Source organism: Ambystoma mexicanum, chromosome 11 (genome assembly GCF_040938575.1).
Source record: "Ambystoma mexicanum isolate Mex_15411 chromosome 11, UKY_AmexF1_1, whole genome shotgun sequence".
Classification (NCBI taxonomy): Eukaryota; Metazoa; Chordata; class Amphibia; order Caudata; family Ambystomatidae; genus Ambystoma; species Ambystoma mexicanum.
In genome coordinates, this window is record NC_090934.1 from 391,125,847 (window position 1) to 391,148,071 (window position 22,225).

The window sequence follows — 22,225 nt, forward strand, 5'->3', positions numbered from 1 at the left end:
AGGCCAGCCAGTGCAAATCCGAAAAATTATGCCATTTGATGAATTCCCCCAAATGAGTCCCTTTCCTTCCAGTACTTGGCGGGGGTGGAACATGCTTCCACAGGAGCCGAGAAGGGGACGAACAGAAGGGAGTGGTTTGGGAGCTGGGGTTGGGGCTGGTGCACGGGATTGGGGAGATGTCCTGGTGAAGTTGACATGCTAACCGCCCGAAGTTGCCCTGCAAGAGAACGCCGATCAGTGTCTGGCATGGGCTCCATGGGAATCAATGGTGTCGAGTACCAAACCCGGGGCACGCCCGAGAAAGGGGGCTGGTAGGAGGAGGCACAGAGGCGGAGAACGTGAACACACGCTGTATTTTCATTCATTGTTGATTATACAGTGCTAACTAATCACTTTGCAGTGTATACGGGAGCCAATAGGGAAAGAGCGAGAGGGAAGCCACGCTCAGAATGAGAGGAGGTGGAGGGGACGCGTGGAGCACACACTCAGCTGGTGCCAGTCGGGATTTCCGGTAAAGGGAGATGAGGTCGGTCTGAGTTAGCTCTCGAGCCGAGAAACCAATCACAAATGTAGCTGGGGGGCGGAGGGGGTGCTATGGGGGCGGGGGATCCCACATTTAAAGAAAAAAAGAATCGAAAAGGCAGCAATCAAAAAGCCACGACCACACTTGAATATTAAGCCCTTATCTTTCAAAATGTGTAGGCAGGGGTGGACTGGGAACTAAAAGAGGCCCTGGAAATAATTACTGGGGACCTAAAGAGGCCCTGGAAATAATGTTCAAAGTGGCCCCATATGACACATTTTCAGCAAGTCCAATGCTTTTCCTATGAGAAAATTTGAAAATACCACACACGAGGCCCAGGGTGCAGAGGCCCACCGGGAAATCTCCAGAGTTCCTTATAGGCCAGTCCACCCCTGTGTGTAGGGCTTGTTGCACGTTGGCATCATGCCCAGCTTCTGACACACATGCTATTGATGTCATGCTACAAGCAAGTTACCGCGTGCGAACTGCAGGGGGCGACGCTTCCTCTCGTGGCCACAGTAGCAGTAAAGATACAGGGAGCCAATTTCTGAATGCTAATAGTGTGCATTTCTACGCAAAGGGCAGCCTGCAGTGTCTAAAGCAACAGCAAGTAGCATCGGATCTCTAAGCACTAGAAAGCTGGTGTTAACCTAAGAAGGCCAGTACACCTTTTGGAAGCACGCCTCTTGCCTGCTTCGATCAGAACACGGGAATGCAATTGACCAATCAGAAGGTGAGCGATGCCAGCTAAGCTACACTGAACAAAAGCAGTCTGTGTGTGTCTAGTAATGACCAGTGGCTAGCACCACGCCTCAAACGGGGGCCCTGCTCACCCTATCGCTGCAAACTTCACTTGCCCAACACTGGTCTCCCCTGTTACCCCTAACAAAAACCCTTTTTTAATGCAAGGTCCTTGGCTGTGGCCAGCGCCATGTGGCTCTTTGCTTCTGCAGTGGCTTGCTTTCTTGTTCAGGCCTCTTAAAAAAAAAAAAAGAACAGGGGTTCCTTCTACAATTCTAACACTTTCAGCAGTGACCCTAAATAAGAAAGAATAGGAATGGCAAATAATTTGCAATTCTATACAATAATTTCTAGACTCATTAAAGGTTTATTTCAGGCACACTTCAGGGGGTGAGCCACTGATTTAGTCTGTTCTTAAACACCTCAACTCAGCCTTTCATTCTTCTGAGGTCGAAATGAGTACCAACACAGGTCGGGTGATATTGTATGTATATTTGTTCTATATAAAGCGCTTAAGCGTAAGTGCAATTTAATAACACATCATTATCATTTGACCTTGAACGTCTGCTTATATTCACAGTAATTTAGTAATAAAATGGCCATCTTCCTGCTCCCACCTGTGAGGCTAAAAACCTTGTGGTCATCTTTGACTCCCCACTTTGCTTCTCCCCTCACATCTCCAACATCTCTAAGAAGTCACACTACCAACTGCACCTCCTCAGATGTATTCTTCCTTTCCTCTCCTTCCCCCAGAAGCTCACGGTCTCCAGAGTGCTGGTTGTCTCCGGTAAGATCGCTCAGCGGGTTAAGCACTTGCTGCTGTGATCTATGTGTGATCTGCAGGTTGCAGTTTCGAATCCCGGCATGGCCAACTCAGCCTTTCATCCTTCCGAGGTCGATAAATGAGTACCAACTAATGTTGGGATGATAAATATATGTAAATATGATCTCTGTATAGTGCTTTGGATTAAGGCGCTATATAGTAACACATCATTATCATTACTGCAACAGCCTCTTTCTAAATCTGCCTGCCTCTACTCTCCGCCCTCTGCAACTCATCCAAAACAGGACTGCAAGACTTGTCCTTGGCCTCAAGCCCAGGAATCGTATCTCTCCAGGGCTGAAATCTATGCACTGGTTCCTAGTGGCGGCGAGGATTACGTTCAAACCCCTCTGCATTGTCCACAAGGCCTTCTGGGGCCTGGGACCTGAATACTTTCAACTCTCTCTTCCTAAATATCTTCCTGCTTGAGCTCTTCGCTTATCCGCCTCCCACTCCCTCAGGGATAGTCGCTTCTCCAAGCAACGAGTGGGTGATAGATCCCTTTCTTCTGCTGGGGCCTCCCTCTGGAACAGCCTCCCTGCTTCTCTGAAACAATCTCCAGTTCCGGAAAAATCTCAACACCTTTCTCTTTGCTTCTGCTTTTTCTCCTCCTCTCCCCTGCTGATCTCCTGGCTGAATCTGATACTGCACTGGTTACCTGGCTACCCTCTGATCTCGGGCACAGGACCCCCACACCCTACCAGTTGCACACTGAACTGCCCCTCTGGCAACCCTTGCACTCGGGGCTGTTTCTGTACCTCTACAGCCCCTACTAGGACTTGACACCCGATGTCTGCACTTACCCTTGCACTTGCCAGCAGCTGGCTCCCCTTTTTTATTTGTTGTTTTATTTATTTTACTGTTTTCCTATTACTGCACTGCCCCCTCCCCTTTCCCCCTGCACTTTGCCCCTTCCCCCCTCCCCTGTACTTGTGCAATCTCAATTTCACCTGCCCTAGTAGAATCGTTGTCTCAGTATTCCCTCTGTTTCCCCTCCCTTGCCACTCCTTGAAACACTTGTGTATAGGCACGTTATAAATGCCATATCATATCATAATATGGGCCTATACACACTGATCTTAACGATACATATGGCGATCCATTCTTGTATGAATTGTATATCACAATAAAGTGATATCGTAACAATATTTTTCATAGTGTACTTAGGAACAATGCTATGTGATGCCACTTCCTGTTTTGTCAAGGGGTGAAAGATCATGTTCCATCTCTCGTGATAGCACTTCGGAGTGGGGTCAAATGACTTCACTTCCTGTGATGTCATCAGTGGTCAAGGGTCATGTGATGTCTCTTCCACTACCCCTGGCATTTTGGTGAAATGACGTCCCTGCCTGTACTAGAAAAAAGACCCACACGAAAGATGGACTTTAGAACGGTCCCATTCACTGGCAACCTGCAGGGTGTGCTTGAGAAGACTCGCTCTGGATAACGAACGACAGTGGTTTGCTCCTCTAAATTCTCACTGAACGCCATTTCTTAATTAAGAATTCTTAATTTCAAGTAGCTTTGGGCAAACTTTGCGCACGTGTAAATATGGCGCTGTGATGAAAGGCGGAAGTTTCTCGCGTGCTTATTTGCTGTACTGGCATCGGGTGGACGCTTGAGCCTCTCTTCCTACACAGACAGACGGGAGACTGACAGTAAACCCCCGCGGCCCACCCCTATCCGTGAAAAGAAGGAGCAGTGCCCCCGCCGCTCGTTCAGTGTCAATAAAAGAAACACTTAACAGTGCAGTGACAAGGACCGTCTCACGCCCTCGGCTCCGGGTATGTGAGAAGTACGTCCTGCGCTCGGGCTGAGGGCGGCAGGAATCAGCACCATAGACAGCATTGACATCACAGGAGCTAATGGGCTCATTGAGATGGAGGGGGCTGGTGCCAGTGCCATGGACAGCGGAAGCAGTCCGGGGATTAAGACGATGAAGAGAGCCGTGGCCCGGCTCTATGTGCTGTATGGGAGACACAGGAGATGGTGGGGGCCGGTGGTCAGCAGGAGCAGTCCTGGGGTGAAAGGATAGGGTATCAGCACCATGATCAGCAGGACCTGTCCTTTGATGAAGGGAGTTGGTGTCAGCACCAGGGACCTCAGGAGCTGTCCATTGATGAATGGAGTTGGTGCCACCACCATGGACATTAGGGGCTGTCCTTTGATGAAGGGATTGGTGCCAGTCCCATGGACAGTAGGGGCTCTCGTCAATGAATGGCGCAGCCCTGCTCTATGGACTCAATAAACGTCACAGGAGACGGATGGGTTGGGGCCAGCACCATGTTCGGCAAGCGCAGTGCAGGGATGCAGGGAGCTGGTGTCTGCTCCAAGGCCAGCAGGGGCAGTGCGCGGATGTAGGAATGTAAGCACCATGGGCAGTAGGCTTTGTGCATGGATAGAGGGAGCTATATGTGAACATGGGCCGCACAATATGTTCATGGGATTAAGGGAGTCCTACTGGCATCATGGCAGTAGGGTCTACACAAGGGACTGTGTGCCAGCAACATAAACAGCAGGAACGGCACATGGATGAAGGAAGGTGTGCGTCAGCACCCGGTAGAGGGGAGAAAGCAGCACTGTCGACACCAATGACAGCAAGAGGTGCACGGGGGATGAACGGAGCGCTATGCGAACCATGTACAGCAAGAAATGTACATGGTAGGAAGGGACTGGCTGTCAGCACCATGGACAGCAGCAGTGGCGCGATGTTAAAGGGAGATCGGTGTCGCCATCCTGGTCGGCAGGTTTAGGTGTCTGAAGCACGGAAAGAAGGCGCTGCAGAGTTAACTGTCAGCATTATAGGCACTATGAGCTAGATGGAATGAGGGGACAGCAACACGGCAGCAGGTATTACAAGGAATCAGATGCAGAATAGACGGCAACATGTGCGAGATGGTGAAGGGATCCCAATGTCAGCACCAGGGACAGCGGGACCTGCACGGATTTAAAGGGTCAGGGTGTTAGCATTATGGGTAGTAGATGCTGATCACAGATTAGAGGGGCTCCGTGTTGGCATCACGGGCAGCAGGCGGTGCACAGAGGAAGCAGCACGCTGGGGTCAGTAGCACAGCCCGCAGGAGCTGTGCAGATAAATGAAGGCGGCTTCGCCACGGGGGTAACGGGATATGCACGGGTCGAAGGAGATGCGTTCGGCTGCATAGAATGCAGAAGTGCAGGGGAAGAAAGGAGTTTTGTTTCCGCGCTATAGACAGCGTGTGCCCCACAGGGAATTAAGGGGTCCCTGCAGTATGGATAGCAGGGTCTGTACAGGAATGGGGGTTGGTGGGGAGGGAGGGTTGTGGTGTATAGAAAGCCGGAGATGAGGGAACTCTGAAAGTCCAGACTCTATAACCCTGCGCCCCGTCAACACCAGACTCACCACCTCGCTTCTACATTTCAGGAAGGAGCCCAAGGCTCTCAAGGGCAGGCTCCTCCCCAGCACCTATGTCCACATGCCCTCCACTTCCCACCTAACCTGAGACTGGGTGATCTCCTCTCTCTTAATTAACCTCCTGGTTGCTTGTAGATCCCTTTCTGCCAAATTGCCATCCCTCTCCTGATGCTTGCTCCACTCTCCCTTTTACCTCTGCTTGCCTCACCGTGTCCTTCCCCCTATGACTTTGCTTACTGAAGCTAGGTCCCTGCTCGATAAATACCCTAATAATTATAATAATAAGGGCACGCTGTGTTATCAGTAAAGACAGCAGAAGCTGCATTGGGATGAATCGTCCTAGGTGTCAGCACTGTGGACCGCAGGAGAAGCACTGTGGTGAAGCGGCCGGGGAATTATCTGAAATCTCTTCACTGTCTCCCTGTGGCTGCAACGATCAAGTCGAAGACCCTCGGCATCGTCCACAAGGCTTTCTGGGGCTTGGGACCGCTCTACCTCCAACTTTCTCGTCCAAAACATCTTCCTTCTCTAGCTCTCTGCTCATCCACCTCCAACTCTCTGAGGGTCAGGCGCTTCTCCAAGCAGAGAGTTGGGGGCAGATCTATCGCCTCGGCTGGGGCCTCCCTCTGGAACAGCCTCCCTGCCTCTCTCAAACTTTAGCAGAGCCACCTCCGGTTCTGGAAGCAACTCAAGGCCTTCCTTTTTGCTTCCGTTTTCTCTCTTGCTCTCCCCTGCGGATGCACCTGACTGCTCCGCTCATTGGCAACCTGGTCACCCTCTGAACTTGGGCTCAGGCTGCTGCATGTCCAGTTGCCCTCGCACTGCCTCCGGGCTACCCAGCGCTTAAGGGTCTATATCTGTAACCCTACAGTCCCTTCTCTCTGCACTTATGACCCACCCGCTGGCTGCACTTGTGAGCTAACTGCACGCCTCCCTACTACTCCCCCTGGCACTTCTCCCCTTCCCTCTTTCCCGCACTTACACAATCTGAATGCACAAGGCCTAGTAAGATCGTTATTTTGTCCTCCTTTTGTTTCCCCCTCCTTGTCTTGTTCCACCTAGAAATACTTGTGTACAGGCGCGTTATAAATGCCACATCATATCATATCATTGCTTAGCACCATAAACAGAAGCCATTTACTGGGGTGAAGGGACCTACGTGTCAGCACAAAGAAAAAGCAGGAGCTGCTCTTGGATAAACACACCTGTATACTAGCTCTAGGAACATCAGGTGCTGTACTGGCAAGACGTTGTTTTGGTGTTGCAGTCAGGGGTGAACTGGGAACCAAACGAGGCCCTGGAAATAGTTTTCAAAGTGGCCCCATAATACACATTTTCGATACGCCCAATCCTTTTCCTATGAGAACATTGGAAAATAAAGTAGGTTACCACACAAAAGAGGATCAGGGTGCAGAGGCCTACCGGGAAATTAGTTCCCTGTAGGCCAGTCCACCCCTGGTTGCAGTAGTGGCCACACAATCTATTCATGAATCAGTGTGTCAGCAACACCATGGACAGCAAAGATTGCACTGGGGTAAAGGGACTTGGGGATAACACCATGGACAGGAGGAGATGCACTGTGGTGAAGGGACCTCATAATCAGCACCAGGAAAAGCAGGAGCTGCACTTCAGGGAAGGAACTTAGGTGTCAACTGCATGGACATCAGCGACAGTGTTGGCTGACAGCATTAAAGGCACCAGGAGCTCGCAGGAGTTAGGGGACAGCAACAAGACAAAGAGTCGGGTGTCAGAGGCATGGACAGCAGAAACCACACAGAGTTGGGTGTCAGCAACATGGACTAAATAGGCTAGAGGGAGTTTGGTATCAGCAACATGGACAGAGTGGGCTAGAGGGAGTCTGGTATCAGCAACATGGACAGAGTGGGCTAGAGGGAGTCTGGTATCAGCAACATGGACAGCAGGGGTGATGTGTCCGCCACTGCTGGAGCTGCACTATGGGCAAGGTGCCTGTGTGACAGCACCATAGGCAGCACGGTCTGCACTTCATTGAAGGGACCTAGGAGTCAGCACCATGGACAGCAGGAGCTGCAGTGGTGTGAAGGGGTCTGAGTATCAGTTCCACGGATGGCAGGAGCTGTGATGGGACCTAAATATCAAAACCATGGACAGCAGGAGCTTCACTATGGTGAAGAGGGTCCTCGGTGACAGCACCATGGACAGCAGGAACTGCATTGACTGGCTGTCTCGTTTCTACTGATTCCTACAGGGCACCAGGCCCTCTTTGCCAAGTCCACCCCAGTACCGAGGTCTCCCCTGACCCTTCCCCCTCCCCCGCTAACCTGCACTTGCCCTAACGGGCTCCACCCCCCTGCACTCGCCTGGATGTGCCTGCACCCCTATTGAGCCCACCCAGCCCCGTCCTCGCACTTAGCATGCAGACTTTCATTCCCCTGCACTCTCTGCATTCCCCTGGCACTTGTCCACCTAGCCTCCCCTTAGCCCTTGCCTAGCCCAGGGGCCCTCTTCCCCCTGTGCCCCATCTCCCCCCGCACGTCTGCGCTGTCCACTCTGACCTGCACTTCCTTCCCTCCTTCGCATTATGATATGATATGGCATTTATAATGCACTTATACACAAGTGCTCTGACAGGCACTTCCCCCTCCTCCTTGTTCCTCTGCGCTTCTTGTTACTGCACTTGCACAATCCAAAGGACAGGTCTAGTAGGACCGTTTTTGTTATTCTTCATCCCTGCCCACCCCCCCTCCCCCTCCACTTGTTGCGCCTTGAAACACCATTTGTTGTATAGGCGCATTATAAATACCCAAGGGGGCTCAGTATCAGCAACATTCTCAGCAGGAGCTGCACTGGTGTGAAGGGGGGCCAGTAGCAGCCCCATGAACAGCAGGAGCTGCACTTGGGGAAAGCGCCTGGTTTTAAGCAGCACGGAGAGACGGAAATGAAGGGTTCTGGTTGTCTGTCCCATGAACAGCAGGGGCTGAGCTGGAAGGGACTTGGGTTCAGCACCAGGGACAGCGGGAGATGCACTGGTGTAAATTGTCAGCTCCATTGACAGCAGAGCCAGCAGTCGCAACAGGGTTACCAGCCTGCCACTTTACATACGAGCATTTGGTTGCACTGATACTAGCCCACGCTGTCTCTTAATCGCTGCACACCACCCCTCGTGGGGCGGCTGCATGTATACGGCCTCGGCCTCTACTGTGCATGGGGAAGTTACAGCAGCAGATGGCTTTCAAAGTGCATAGATGTTTCGTTCAGACCCCCTGCAGAGAGCAGACGACAGCTCCCTTGCAGCGGGGTGGCACACCTCACGCTTGCTATGTCATGGGACGATACTTGGTATCGCGTTTATGCCCCTAATGCTGCTTCAGCGCGCGCGTTTTAACAGTGAAGAAAGCACGGAGGTAAAACGACATCATGTGTATGCTATTTCAACATGTACGCCTGGCACCCGAGAGCACTCGGGGTGCCTGGGTGCAGCAATGTGTTGATTGCATTCATTTTCACACAGCCCAGTAGCCCGCTATTATTGCTATCACGCCTTATACTGAGCACGTTTAAACTAACCGCACGACTGCATATCCTGCATGCAGCTCATATTGCGCAACGTACCGCCTCTAAGCGCTAAGGTGTCACGTGGCTGCACACGGACCCTGGAGCTTATGGCCAGCTTCTATAGATAGGTGAGCAGAGTGGCACCCAGTGTACTCTTGGGTGACCGTGGGACACATCCTCTCTAACACCCACCTCCACCCCCCACCCCCCGCCACCTCCCCACCTCCACGCGTAACTGGGACATGTGGGAGAAGAAACAGAACGATGGGTTAATCCTTCCTCACACACAGATCCGAGTGGGAGGGCTAATCAGGAACCTTATACTTGTATGGGGTGGGGCGAGTTGAGTCTACGCTGGGTCACATGCGTGGAATCGCTCTTGATTGGCTTGCAGTCCTGCTAGTTAAATACCCCGCCCTCGGGAGGCTGGTCCCTTGCAGGAAACAACAGAGAACGCGGGGGAGCCCCAAGCCAGGGAGGCGAAGAAAGCCCTTTCGGGTCCAAAACCAACCACCTAACAAGGTTGAAATATCCAACTTCAAACCTTGGTCGATCCGTTTACGTCATTCAGGCACCGCCCACAAACGCCATTTTATACCCTGATTGCACAGGATTGCCTGGAGGATTTAGAAACCACGAGACACCCCCAATGTTCGGTCCAGAAGTACTGGGTTCACTAACTAAGAAATCCGCCGCCCAATGGGATTAAGGGCGAAGCTCCCAAGGTGCAAAGCAGCGAGAATACGCACACCAGACAGGCCGACCGCAAATGCACCAATTGCGGCAGTCTTCAAATGCACTCTCTGGGCGGGAGCTGCTGGGCCCACCCTGTCCACTGGGCAGCCGAAGGGTGGGAGCTGCTAGGCCGCATAAACCCCGTCAGCTCTTCTCCAATTCAAGCTCTAACCGCTCGACTGCCACCTCACAGGCGCTCTTTTGCGGCAGGTAGCAGTGCACCTCGTGTTAAGTGGACACATTGCCCTTCGGACAGCCACTACCTTGGAACTGTTGGGCAGTATATTCGGCACTTGTCAAATACACACCCGACCCTCTGGGCTGCTGCCACGTGGGAGCTGCTAGGAGGCATATACCACTGCGACCGTTGATACATTCACACTCTACCCACCTGGCAGCCACCACGTAGAAGCTGCTAGGGAGCATATACCACTGTGACCGTTGATACATTCACACTCTACCCATCTGGCAGCCACCACGTAGAAGCTGCTAGGGAGCATATACCACTGCGACCGTTGATACATTCACACTCTACCCATCTGGCAGCCACCACGTAGAAGCTGCTAGGAGGCATGTACCACTGCGACCGTTGATACATTCATACTCTACCCATCTGGCAGCCACCACATAGAAGCTGCTAGGGAGCATATACCACTGCGACCGTTGATACTTTCACACTCTACCCAGTGGGCAGCCACCACATAGAAACTGCTAGGAAGCATATACCACTGCGACCGTTGATACATTCACACTCTACCCATCTGGCATCCACCACATAGAAGCTGCTAGGGAGCATATACCAGTGTGACCGTTGGCACATTCACACTCTACCCAGTGGGCAGCCACCACATAGAAGCTGCTAGAAAACATATACCACTGCGACCGTTGATACATTCATACTCTACCCATCTGGCAGCCACCACATAGAAGCTGCTAGGAAACATGTACCACTGCGACCGTTGATACATTCACACTCTACCCAGTGGGCAGCCACCACATAGAAGCTGCTAGGAAGCATATCCCACTGCGACTGTTGATAAATTCACACTCTACCCATCTGGCAGCCACCACATAGAAGCTGCTAGGAAGCATAAACCCCTGCAACTGTTGATACATTCACACTCTACCCATCTGGCAGCCACCACATAGAAGCTGCTAAGAAGCATATACCCCTGCGACTGTTGATACATTCACACTCTACCCATCTGGCAGCCACCACATAGAAGCTACTAGAAAGCATAAATCCCTGCGACTGTTGATACATTCACACTCTACCCATCTGGCAGCCACCACATAGAAGCTGCTAGGAAGCACATACCACTGCGACTTTTGATACATTCACACTCTACCCAGTGGGCAGCCACCGCATGGGAGCTCATACTAATGCAACCCTTGTTAAATGCACACTCCGGCAGTCATCGCATGGTATCTGCTGGGCATAATACACTACTGGGGATCTTGTCACTCTCTACCCCCGCACAGCCACCACATGGGACCTACTGGGCAGTATATACCACTGCGGCTCTTCTCCAATTCAAGCTCTAGCCACTCGACTGCCGCCATACAGGTGCTCTTTTGCGGCAGGTAGCAGTGCACCTCTTGTTAAGTGAACACATTGCCCTTCGGACAGCCACTACCTTGGAACTGTTGGACAGTATATTCGGCACTTGTCAAATACACACCCGACCCTCTGGGCTGCTGCCAAGTGGGAGCTGCTAGGGAGCATATACCACTGCGACAGTTGATACATTCACACTCTACCCATCTGGCAACCACCACATAGAAGCTGCTAGGAAGCATGTACCACTGCGACCGTTGATAAATTCACATGGTACCCATCTGGCAGCCACCACATAGAAGCTGCTAGGAAGCATGTACCACTTCGACTGTTGATAAATGTGCACTCTACCCATCTGGCAGCCACCACATAGAAGCGGCCAGGAAGCATATACCACTGCGACTGTTGATAAATTCACACTCTACCCATCTGGCAGCCACCACATAGAAGCTGCTAGGAAGCATGTACCACTGCGACCGTTGATAAATTCACACGGTACCCATCTGGCAGCCACCACATAGAAGCTGCTAGGAAGCATGTACCACTGCGACTGTTGATAAATGTGCACTCTACCCATCTGGCAGCCACCACATAGAAGTGGCCAGGAAGCATATACCACTGCGACTGTTGATAAATTCACACTCTACCCATCTGGCAGCCACCACATAGAAGCTGCTAGGAAGCATGTACCACTGCGACCGTTCATAAATTCACACGCTACCCATCTGGCAGCCACCACATAGAAGCTGCTAGGAAGCATGTACCACTGCGACCGTTGATACATTCACACTCTACCCATCAGGCAGCCATCACATGGGAGCTCATACTAGTGAAACTCTTGTTAAATGAACACTTTACCCTCTAGGCAGTCATCGCATGGTATCTGCCGGGCAGGTGGACTGCACTACGTGGGAAAGACCATTTACAAAGTGAAAACTCATATCATGGAGCGCCGAAGCTGCCTAAGAAAGAAAACTGAGAATGCTCCCCTAGTCAAGCACTTCATCCACCAGAAGCATAATCATGAAGATTTTACATGGACTGTACTGTTATCCCTGAAAGGGACTAATCGCGAAACACATGAAAAGAAATTTTGAAAATGGAACAAAAAATGATTTACACTTTACACAGTGATGTCAGAGGTCTCAATGAATCCATTGAATGGCACAATATCTAGCTCTATCTCCCCATGGTGCCACTGGCAACTCCAGCTACAATGTTCATCCACTCCATTAGCTTAATACGAGACCCCCTCTTCTTCTCATCCACACTCTAGAGATAAATGCTTACTCCAACTCAATTGTACTCCCCCGTCTTCTTAGTGACTAGCCTGTCCTATCTACTTTGTAGACTACACATTCTTCATCTCCTATTTCCCAGTAGCTCACTCCTTGCCACCACGACCTTACAATAAACATTCTTCTTTAACAACTACATATCTATATGTAGCGCTCCCGTACATTACTGCCTACTCACTGTTTCCACAGCGGAGTTCCCTGTCAATTCCAATTTATTAATCCTTTGTTTACCCACTGCGACTCCTCTGAGCGAGTAAAAACTACTCCTACTCCTAATTAGCACTATCAACTAGATTTTCTTAGTAATCCGCTTCCCTGACTTTCTAATATCTTTTTAGAGTTATTCTTACTGTGGTGACACTGACTTATACACATTCACACTCCAGACAAACATGGCCGCCATGTTTACGCCACACTCCCAGCGTTTCCTCGCTTGACTAACACTGAGGTAGGACCACCTGTGTCTCCATGACTACTCTGAAGCATCGGTTCCCTCGTGCTAACAGTCGTCTTTGCAGAGCTTCCCCGACTAACACCCGGCATCACACGCCAGACAAACATGGCCGCCATGTTTACGCCACACTCCCAGCGTTTCCTCGCTTGACTAACACTGAGGTAGGACCACCTGTGTCTCCATGACTACTCTGAAGCATCGATTCCCTCGTGCTAACAGTCGTCTTTGCAGAGCTTCCCCGACTAACACCCGGCATCACACGCCACGGTTACTCAACAATAGGTAAGCCTCACAGATGATTGATACGGGCACATCTCCTATACTTTCATTTTTTACTTTCACTTAACGTGTCATCTCCCGCTCTGTTTCAGCGTCGAGAAAGAGATCCTTCCCATCCGCCTGTCATACCTTCATGGTTACTACTCCGACCAGACTATTCTTGCTCCAGTCTGCAGGTACGACACCTCTGCTACCTGCACCTTTTATTTATATGACTTTCACACTCACGGTGCAATGATCGGATTCGCATTTTCCAGATATCTTGTTACAGATACACTGCATGCGTCTACCTCGCCAGATTACCTTATTCTACCACTCTATTGACAAACCTCACCTTTCACCCTTTGTTCACCTAACAGCTCTTTTTTGACAGAAATAGACTTTATTCACAAGGTCTATAGTAATTACAACAGCGATTGTTATTCATTCGAGCACTAGCACGGCACAGGACCCTACTTTTTCGACCTCCCCACACTGGGTATCTATCTCTCTGCAAGCATATGTATATACCACTCCGTTTTAGGGCAAAACTTAGCTATTCACGACTAGATGGTTGGCAGATTTTGTTATTGTGTTGTGAGCTCAAATAAGGCTTCTATCGTTAAGCAATTCTGTATGCTTAATGTGTTAATTATATACTTTGTAGGACTGATTAATTCTCCTATACTACCTACTGGAAGAAGTAGAGAGCCCCCACCAGCACCATTGAATGTAATTATCCCTCATTAGATGGTGCCCTAGTTCTTTCATTTGAACTCATCAAAGTACCTAGCTACCCACAAGCTGACCCTTTGTTTTATGTGTTTTTAACCCCACAGATGCTATGAGACAGACGTTGATTATATTCATGATCCAATAAGAATCAGGCTATGTCGTAAAAACTACTTCCTCCTGATGAATGTTCTATACTAATGTTTAAAAGAACAGAAACATGTCGAGACAACTCTCTGGACTAAAAACAGAGACATAAATCTATGACACATTAATTCCAATAGAATCTGGTACTTCATTATTTGTTTTACAAGTACCAATTGTGTATGTATTTTCTGTGAATTTGTTTTAACTCGCTCCCTAAGCCTGTTACATTATCCCCTGTTTTATATTGGATGTTATGTATTGTATGTGGACCATCTTATTTAATTATATGTTTTAACTTTTAAGACCAATTATTAAAATTGATACTGATCTTTTAACCTTGACTGGTTCCCCCTTACCTGAGTTATAGTTTTTAAACTCTAGCATTTGTACACTAGCTTTGTCTCCTAATATATATTGACCACATAGAAGCTGCTAGGAAGCATATACCACTGCGACCGTTGATACATTCACACTCTACCCATCTGGCAGCCACCACATAGAAGCTGCTAGGAAGCATGTACCACTTCGACCGTTGATACATTCACACTCTACCCAGTGGGCAGCCACCGCATGGGAGCTCATACTAGTGAAACTCTTGTTAAATGAACACTTTACCCTCTAGGCAGTCATCGCATAGTATCTGCTGGGCATTATACACTACTGGGGATCTTGTCACACTCTACCCCCGCACAGCCACCACATGGGACCTACTGGGCAGTATATACCACTTGTGAAATTCCCGCTCCACCCTCAGGCCAACAACGACATAGCAGCTGCTGGGCGGTATAGACCAGTGCAGTGACGCTCTTGTTAAATGCATACTCTACCCCCTAAGTTGTCACCTCACGGGAGCTGCTGGGCAGTATGTACCACTGGTGATCTTGTATATTCCACACTCTACCCCTGCATAGTCACCACATGGGAGCTGCTAGCAACCACCACAATGGATAAATTAGGCAGTATGCACTAGTTCTTGTTAAATGCACACGCTACCCACTGAACAGACACAACATGGGAGCTGCTAGCAACCACCACAATGGATAAGTTAGGCAGTATGCACTAGTTCTTGTTAAATGCACAAGCTACCCACTGAACAGACACAACATGGGAGCAGCTACCAACCACCACATGGGAGCAGTTAGACGGTACATTCAACTAACACACAGAGTTTCACTGAGACTGCCTCCCTCGCCTCACTGGGCACCCCAAAAATGCATGTTTCCCTGCATCACCTCTACATGATCAGGTCATATATTCAATGTACTTTGCACTGAAACACCAGACTTACCTCAACACCTCTGCCATTGGAATACAGCAACAACCGATGACAAATTTGGTCTAGCTGGGAACATATCGAGTCTCCTGCAATAGCACACTATCTTGACCTTCCCGTGACAATCCACATGCCTAGCATCTTGCGTTGCTTATTGGAGCCTAGCCAGCCCGTCTAAGTTCTAACATTGGCCAAATGCACACACACACGCTAAGTCTCCTAAGTCTCCTCTTTCCCATACTTGCACTTCGGTCCCAGAGGGCTTTCCGAACACAAAGCGCTTTGTGGCCATACAAAGGGAAAAGGCGCTATATAAATGGCTCCTACAATACAATACTTTCCAGATAAGGAGACGAGGGTACACGTGCAAGGCGGTTAGTTACGCGCAGAACACCGGTTTACCCATTGGGGCAACGGATCTTAATCCACTTTATTATTCATTTCGTTTCCTGTTGCTGTATGGCCCATCACTGTGGATATCCCCCTGCCTACGAGTGGCAGACACAAACTCTATAAGCTATCAATTATGTGATAAAGCCCTGAAGAAGACCTTTTAGAAGGTAAAAACACATGTCGGCTATGTGCTTTGAACTCACATTACATTTTCTAATTACGGAACGATGATCTGTGATGAATGGACATTGTTTTATTGAGACCTTTTCAGTCCTGTGCTAAAATAAGCCTAACCGGGTTTTTAGATAAGCAAAACAAAGAACAATTGGGAGTTTCTGAGCGCATGGAGTATTACTAAAACCTCTTTAACAGCACATTCTATTACCTCTCTAAATGTTTGCAAACCTTGGGGGGGCACGTGGTACATATTTAGAGACCAATCACTGCATGTCTTCAGGAACCCGCTCTACATTCACCCTAACTGCTCATATACAGGACCCCCGTGATCACCATACATTTTGAACGCCACAAATCACCCCACATTTATAGAACCCCAGTTACCCTACAGTTAATAATCCTAAATCTACATATCCTACGTGTCAAGGACCCACTATATGGATAGAACCTTTTCCCCCAATATCCTTTGGAACCTCACTTTCACTTTTTATGAGATTTCAATCCTCCTACATTTGTAGGTCCCCCTCCACCACACATTCATATACACCCATCACCCTACATGTATAGGTCCCCCTCCAACACACAATCATATACAGCCATCACCCTACATGTATAGGTCCCCCTCCACCACACATTAATATACACCCATCACCCTACATGTATAGTCCCCACTCTACCACACATTCATATACACCCATCACCTTACATGTATAGGTTCCCCTCCCCCACACATTCATATACACCCATCACCCTACATGTATAGGTCCCCCTCCGCCACACATTCATATACACCCATCAACCTACATGTATAGGTCCCCCTCCACCACACATTCATATACAGCCATCACCCTACATGTATAGGCCCCCCTCCACCACACATTCATATACAACCATCACCCTACATGTATAGGCCCCCTCTGCCCCACATTCATACACAGCCATCACCCTATATGTATAGGCCCCCCCTCCACCACACATTCATATACAGCCATCACCCTACATGTATAGGTCCCCCTCCGCCACACATTCATATACACCCATCACCCTACATGTATAGGTTCCCCTCCACCACACATTCATATACACCCATCACCCTACATGTATAGTCCCCCCTCTACTACACATTCATATACACCCATCACCTTACATGTATAGGTTCCCTTCCACCACACATTCATATACACCCATCACCCTACATGTATAGGTCCCCCTCCACCATACATTCATATACAGCCATCACCCTACATGTATAGGTCCCCCTCCACCACACAATCATATACAACCATCACCCTACATGTATAGGTCCCCCTCCGCCACACATTCATATACAGCCATCACCGTACATGTATAGGTCCCCCTCCACCACACATTCATATACAGCCATCACCGTACATGTATAGGCCCCCCTCCGTCACACATTCATACACAGCCATCACCCTACATGTATAGGTCCCCCTCCGCCACACATTCATACACAGCCATCACCCTACATGTATAGGTCCCCCTCCGCCACACATTCATATACACCCATCACCCTACATGTATAGGTCCCCCTCCACCACACATTAATATACACCCATCACCCTACATGTATAGTCCCCACTCTACCACACATTCATATACAGCCATCACCCTACATGTATAGGTTCCCCTCCGCCACACATTCATATACGCCCATCACCCACCATGTAGAGGATCTGGATGGTCCTGCGTTTATAGGATCCGTCAATCACTTGGGATTCATACGACCACCAATTAGCCTACATTTTGGGAGCCCCTGGTAACATTTAGGAGTTCCCCAATACCCCACAGGTCCAGGCCCACCAAGTCACCCCACATTCAAGAGTCTCCTCAATTTCCCAACATGCATAGGACCCTCTTGCTCCCCCTATATGGAAAGGGTCCCTCCCCTCCTGCATTTGAAGCATCGCTTCCCCACCCTGCATGGGTCCCCTACATGATAAACATGCTCCTTATTTAAAGGACCGTGTCATCCTATATATATATATATATATATATATTTTTTTTTTTTTTAAAGCCTTCAGCACCTGGTTTTCCCGGGCAGTCTCCCATCCAGGTACTAACCAGGCCTGCCACGGCTTTTCTTCCGAGATCAGACGAGATCGGGCGCATTCACTGTGGTGTGGCCGTGACATATATATATCCCCAGTCCCTGCACCTTTGCAGTATGCGCACCACCCTCCACAGCCTAGATTTAGCGCAGCCCCGGCTCCCATCTCTGGCATGAAAGGACCCATCCCCCTAAGACCTCCGTGCTCCCCCGGCCTTGTTATTGTCAGTACTGTCATGCTCGGATGAATGAGGGAGGGGATTTCACCACGATTGCATCCCCCACTCTTTCCTCCATTTGACCCACAAAACAGGGGTTTCAGCTTCCCCCACTTGGTCTTCCAAGGGAAGGCAGAGGGGCTTTAAGCCCCCCACCCCGGCCTCTCCCCTCGCCGCCGCTTGACCAAGTATAGGACTGGAAAAGCAATTGGCGTTATATGTACAGTACCCCCAGCTCCCAGGCTGCCTGCTCCATCCCCACACATCACTCGCTGCCGCTCACCCCCACCCTCTACTCACATTCTCTACAACGGCGCCCATCACCACCACGCTACCTTCATCTCCCTCTGTCCTACGCTCTGACCCCCACCCCAATACACCCCACCGATTGCGTGCATCTCCACCTGCCCCAACCTCCCTACACCGGACCTTCCTGCATCCACAAATCCCTGCAGTCTCTGCCCGCCTGCACCCCCACATCGCTGCATCCCTTAATGCAGACCCCCCTTCATCCTGACATCAGCACATCCCCCCACACCCTCTCTGTAACCTCACCTTCCTGTGCCCCACATCCCCGCGCGGCACCACCCTCACCCCACGCACTGCCCCCAGCCCCTTTGGATGCACACCTCCATTTATCCACTTCTTAATTTATCATCATTATTGTTGTCTTTTTTAGCACGGGCTTAGCTTTGAGAATCAACAGAGATCTACAACAATACAGATACACAGCGGAGCGCTTTACAGAGGTAACAGCAGAACACATGTACAGCAGGGGATAGGATACGTACGCCTGAATTCTCTCGCCACACTAACTCGCCAGATCCCACACCTTCCCTCAACCACCCCCTTCATACCACCTTCCTTTGCTAGTACCAGCCTGCAGCCCCATCTCTCTGCACTCCCTTCCCTGTACCCAAACTCCCCGCGCCCCCAGTCCTCTTCAACACCCCGCCATTCCACTGGCACTCACCCTTGTTTATGAGTTCGTCGGTCTCCAGGTCGAAGCCCAGCCGGTGGCACTTCCTCCAGAGGCCAGAGATGGTCGAGTTGAACCTTTGGCTGCAGTGGGACTCCATGGCAGAGCCGGGGTGCAGGACATATCGCCTAGCCCTCAGCAGAAGCCCTCTGCGAGCAACCAGTGGCTCGCCCTCTTTACCAGGCCTTGGCATATTGAGCTGTGCAAGCAGAGGGGAGGCCCTCCCATTCGGGCTCCCATTACTGGACAAACTCAGGTCCCCATCCTTGATCAAGCTGATGTCGCCACCCCTAACCAAGCTCTGGTCACCTTCTTTGACCATGCTGCCACCACCATCCTTGACCAGGCTGAGGTCACCAACCTGGTGCATGCTGTGGTCGCCACCCTGGTATAGGCTGAGGCCACCATCCTTGACCCCGCCGAGATCATCATTCGTATCCAAGCTGAGTCCACCATCCTTGACCCTGCTGAGATCAGCATTCATATCCAAGCTGAAGTCACCATCCTGGATCAGTTTAATGCTGATTTCCCCATTGTTGGCCAAGTTCAAGTCATCATCTCTAGGCGTAGTGATGTCGCCATCCCTGGCAAGCCTCCGTTCTCCAGCCTTTCCTATACCCAGGTCTCCAGCGTTGCCCAGGCTTAGGTCTTCTGTCCTGCTCAACCACATGTCTCCAGCCTTGGCTAGGCTCAGGTCTCCAGTCCCTTCGGTGGTCATCGCTCCAGTTTTCCCCAGGCTGAGATCTGCCATCCTGCCTGTACTCAGGTCTCCAGTTTTGCCTAGCCGTAGGTTTCCAGCTATGCCCAACCACGTGTCTGCAGTCCTGTCTATGCCGTGGTCTCCAGCTTTGCCCCGGGTGAGATCTCCCTCGCGGCCTATGGCCAGGCCCAGGTCTCCAGATTTCCCCCGGGTCAGGGTTCCCGTTTGGCCCAGGCTCAAATCCCCCACCGTGCCTGTGCTTAGGACTCCAGCTTTGGGCAGACTCTGGTCTCTGGCCCTCATGTTCGCTGGGATCAGGAGGCCTTCTTGTACTTGCTTGGTGCTGGGCATTTTCATTTTAGATTGGCTGAGACTAAGACCGCCCTCCTTTTTCGAGCTGGGGCTGGTGTCACGTCCTTGATCCATGCTGTCTCTGGACTGGATTACTCGTTCTCTGTCCTGGCCCACGGTGTCTCTGTCGCTCTGGCTCAAGCTGTCTTTGCTCCATTTATCTCTGGCTTGACTCAGGCCGTCCCTGCTCGGGTTGTCTCTGTTTTGGCTCTTTCTACCCTGACTGTCTCTGGACATGCTGTCTCGGGGCAGACTGAGGATTTCTTCGCTCCAGCTGTCGCTGCCTTGACCCAGACTGCCCCATTTTCGACTGTCTCTTCCCCAGCCGAGACCACCTCTGCTCCTGCTCTCTGTGTCTTGGCTTCGGCTATCTCTCACTTGGTTCGTGGTCTCTCCTTCTAGGCTGTCTACGACCTGGCTTTCGCGGCCTCTTTCCCCGCTCGACCTGGCTGTGCTATCTCTTCCCCCACCCATCCTGTCTCTGGCTACACTCTCTTTGACTCGGCGTGGGCTGTCTTCTTCGGGGCTCTGGCTGCCCCTAGCGGTGCCCTCTCTTCGCCCGTTCACACTGTCTCTTGCTTGGCTTCTTGGTGGCGGGCCCTGGCTGTCTCTCTCCTGGCTGCCTCGGAGCGCGTTATCTCTGTCTGAGCTCAGGCTGCCTCTCGCCCGGCTGTCTCGGAGTTTGATGTCTCTGTCCGAGCTCAGGCTGTCTCTGGCGCGACTGTCTCTGGGTGTGGTGTCTCTGGGTGGACTGCTGCTGTCTCTCCCCCGGCTCTCTCTTGGCGCAGTGTCTCGGACCGGGTTTAGCCTGCCTCTGTCCCGGCTCTCCTTGGGTGTGGTGTCTCTAGCCGGACTAAGGCCGTCTCTGGCGGGCATCCGCAGCGGCAGGTTGTTGCTGGAGATGTAGTTGTCGCTCCTCTTGGTGGCGTAGTTCCGGCAGCGCTCTCGGTGCCGCCGCGCGTCGGTCTCGTACCAATAGTCGGTGCAAATAGCCATGGCCAGGAGACCCAGCGCCGAGAAGGCCAGGAAGAGCCCCGTGCTGGTCAGGAGCTTCATGGCCGCCATCCTCGCCTTGAAGCGAGCGTACCTAAGGGGCCAGGTGCCAGGCGATGCCTCCTCAGAGAACGAATGCACTGTGGGGGCTCTTCAGCAGGGAGATCCCAGGTGGGGGCTCCTAAACGGCCAGGAACCCGGGAGGAGCTGCACGCCGGGGTAGACACCAGATGGGCCTCCTCGAGGTTCGGCTACCAAGTGGGGCTCCTCGGCTACTGGGGAGCTGGAAGGCGCGGTACCAGGTGGTCGGTGTTTGTAGAGGCGTATTAGGCGGGGGCTCCCGTTGGTCGCGATTCGTCGGTGGCACCGGGTCCTCTGGGCCGTGGTCCTCAGTGGCCGCGTACCAGGCAGAGCAAACGCATGCCAAAGGAAATGGGCTACGGGGTACCAAGGGGGTGCAGGTAAGTCCCCAACGGCCTCTGCACCTGGCGGGGGCTCCTCAAATAACAGGATGTGGGGGGCCTGCTGAAGCAACGGCCTTCCCCATAGCATCATCCCGGTGCAGCATATCAGAGCTCCGCTTCCCTCTGCAGCTGGCATGGAATGAGAGGCTGGGGGAGGGGAAGAGGGGGAGGGAGGGAGGGAACCAAGGGGGTGGCGCTGGAGCAAGGGACGGGCCGCGAATGGTAGACGGGCAGAAATGTAATCTCAGACACCTCCACCTGGGGACGAGGGCGCTGAAAAGGGCCAGTGTTTACAGTGACACCGAGCCTAGGCTGGACCTCAAAGCCTTCCTCGGATACATGAAGCACCTTGGACAGCAGCAGCGCTTCCGCGCTCCCTGCACGGCCAGCGAATGCTTTGATTGGCGAG

At 51.3% G+C, this 22,225-nt stretch overlaps 1 protein-coding gene and 1 pseudogene across 1 annotated transcript in view; both read right to left on the bottom strand.

Moving 5' to 3' along the window:
- LOC138503424 (titin homolog) overlaps positions 1 to 21,965 on the bottom strand; it is a 296,164-nt gene extending 274,199 nt beyond the window's left edge. The window contains exon 1 of the mRNA XM_069623109.1: positions 19,303 to 21,965. Coding sequence (XP_069479210.1) covers positions 19,303 to 21,424 — 2,122 coding nt within the window. The 5' untranslated portion in view covers positions 21,425 to 21,965. The remainder of the gene's footprint in view (positions 1 to 19,302) is intronic.
- On the bottom strand, positions 18,077 to 18,194 carry LOC138505505 (5S ribosomal RNA; annotated as a pseudogene).
- Positions 21,966 to 22,225: the final 260 nt, after the last annotated feature.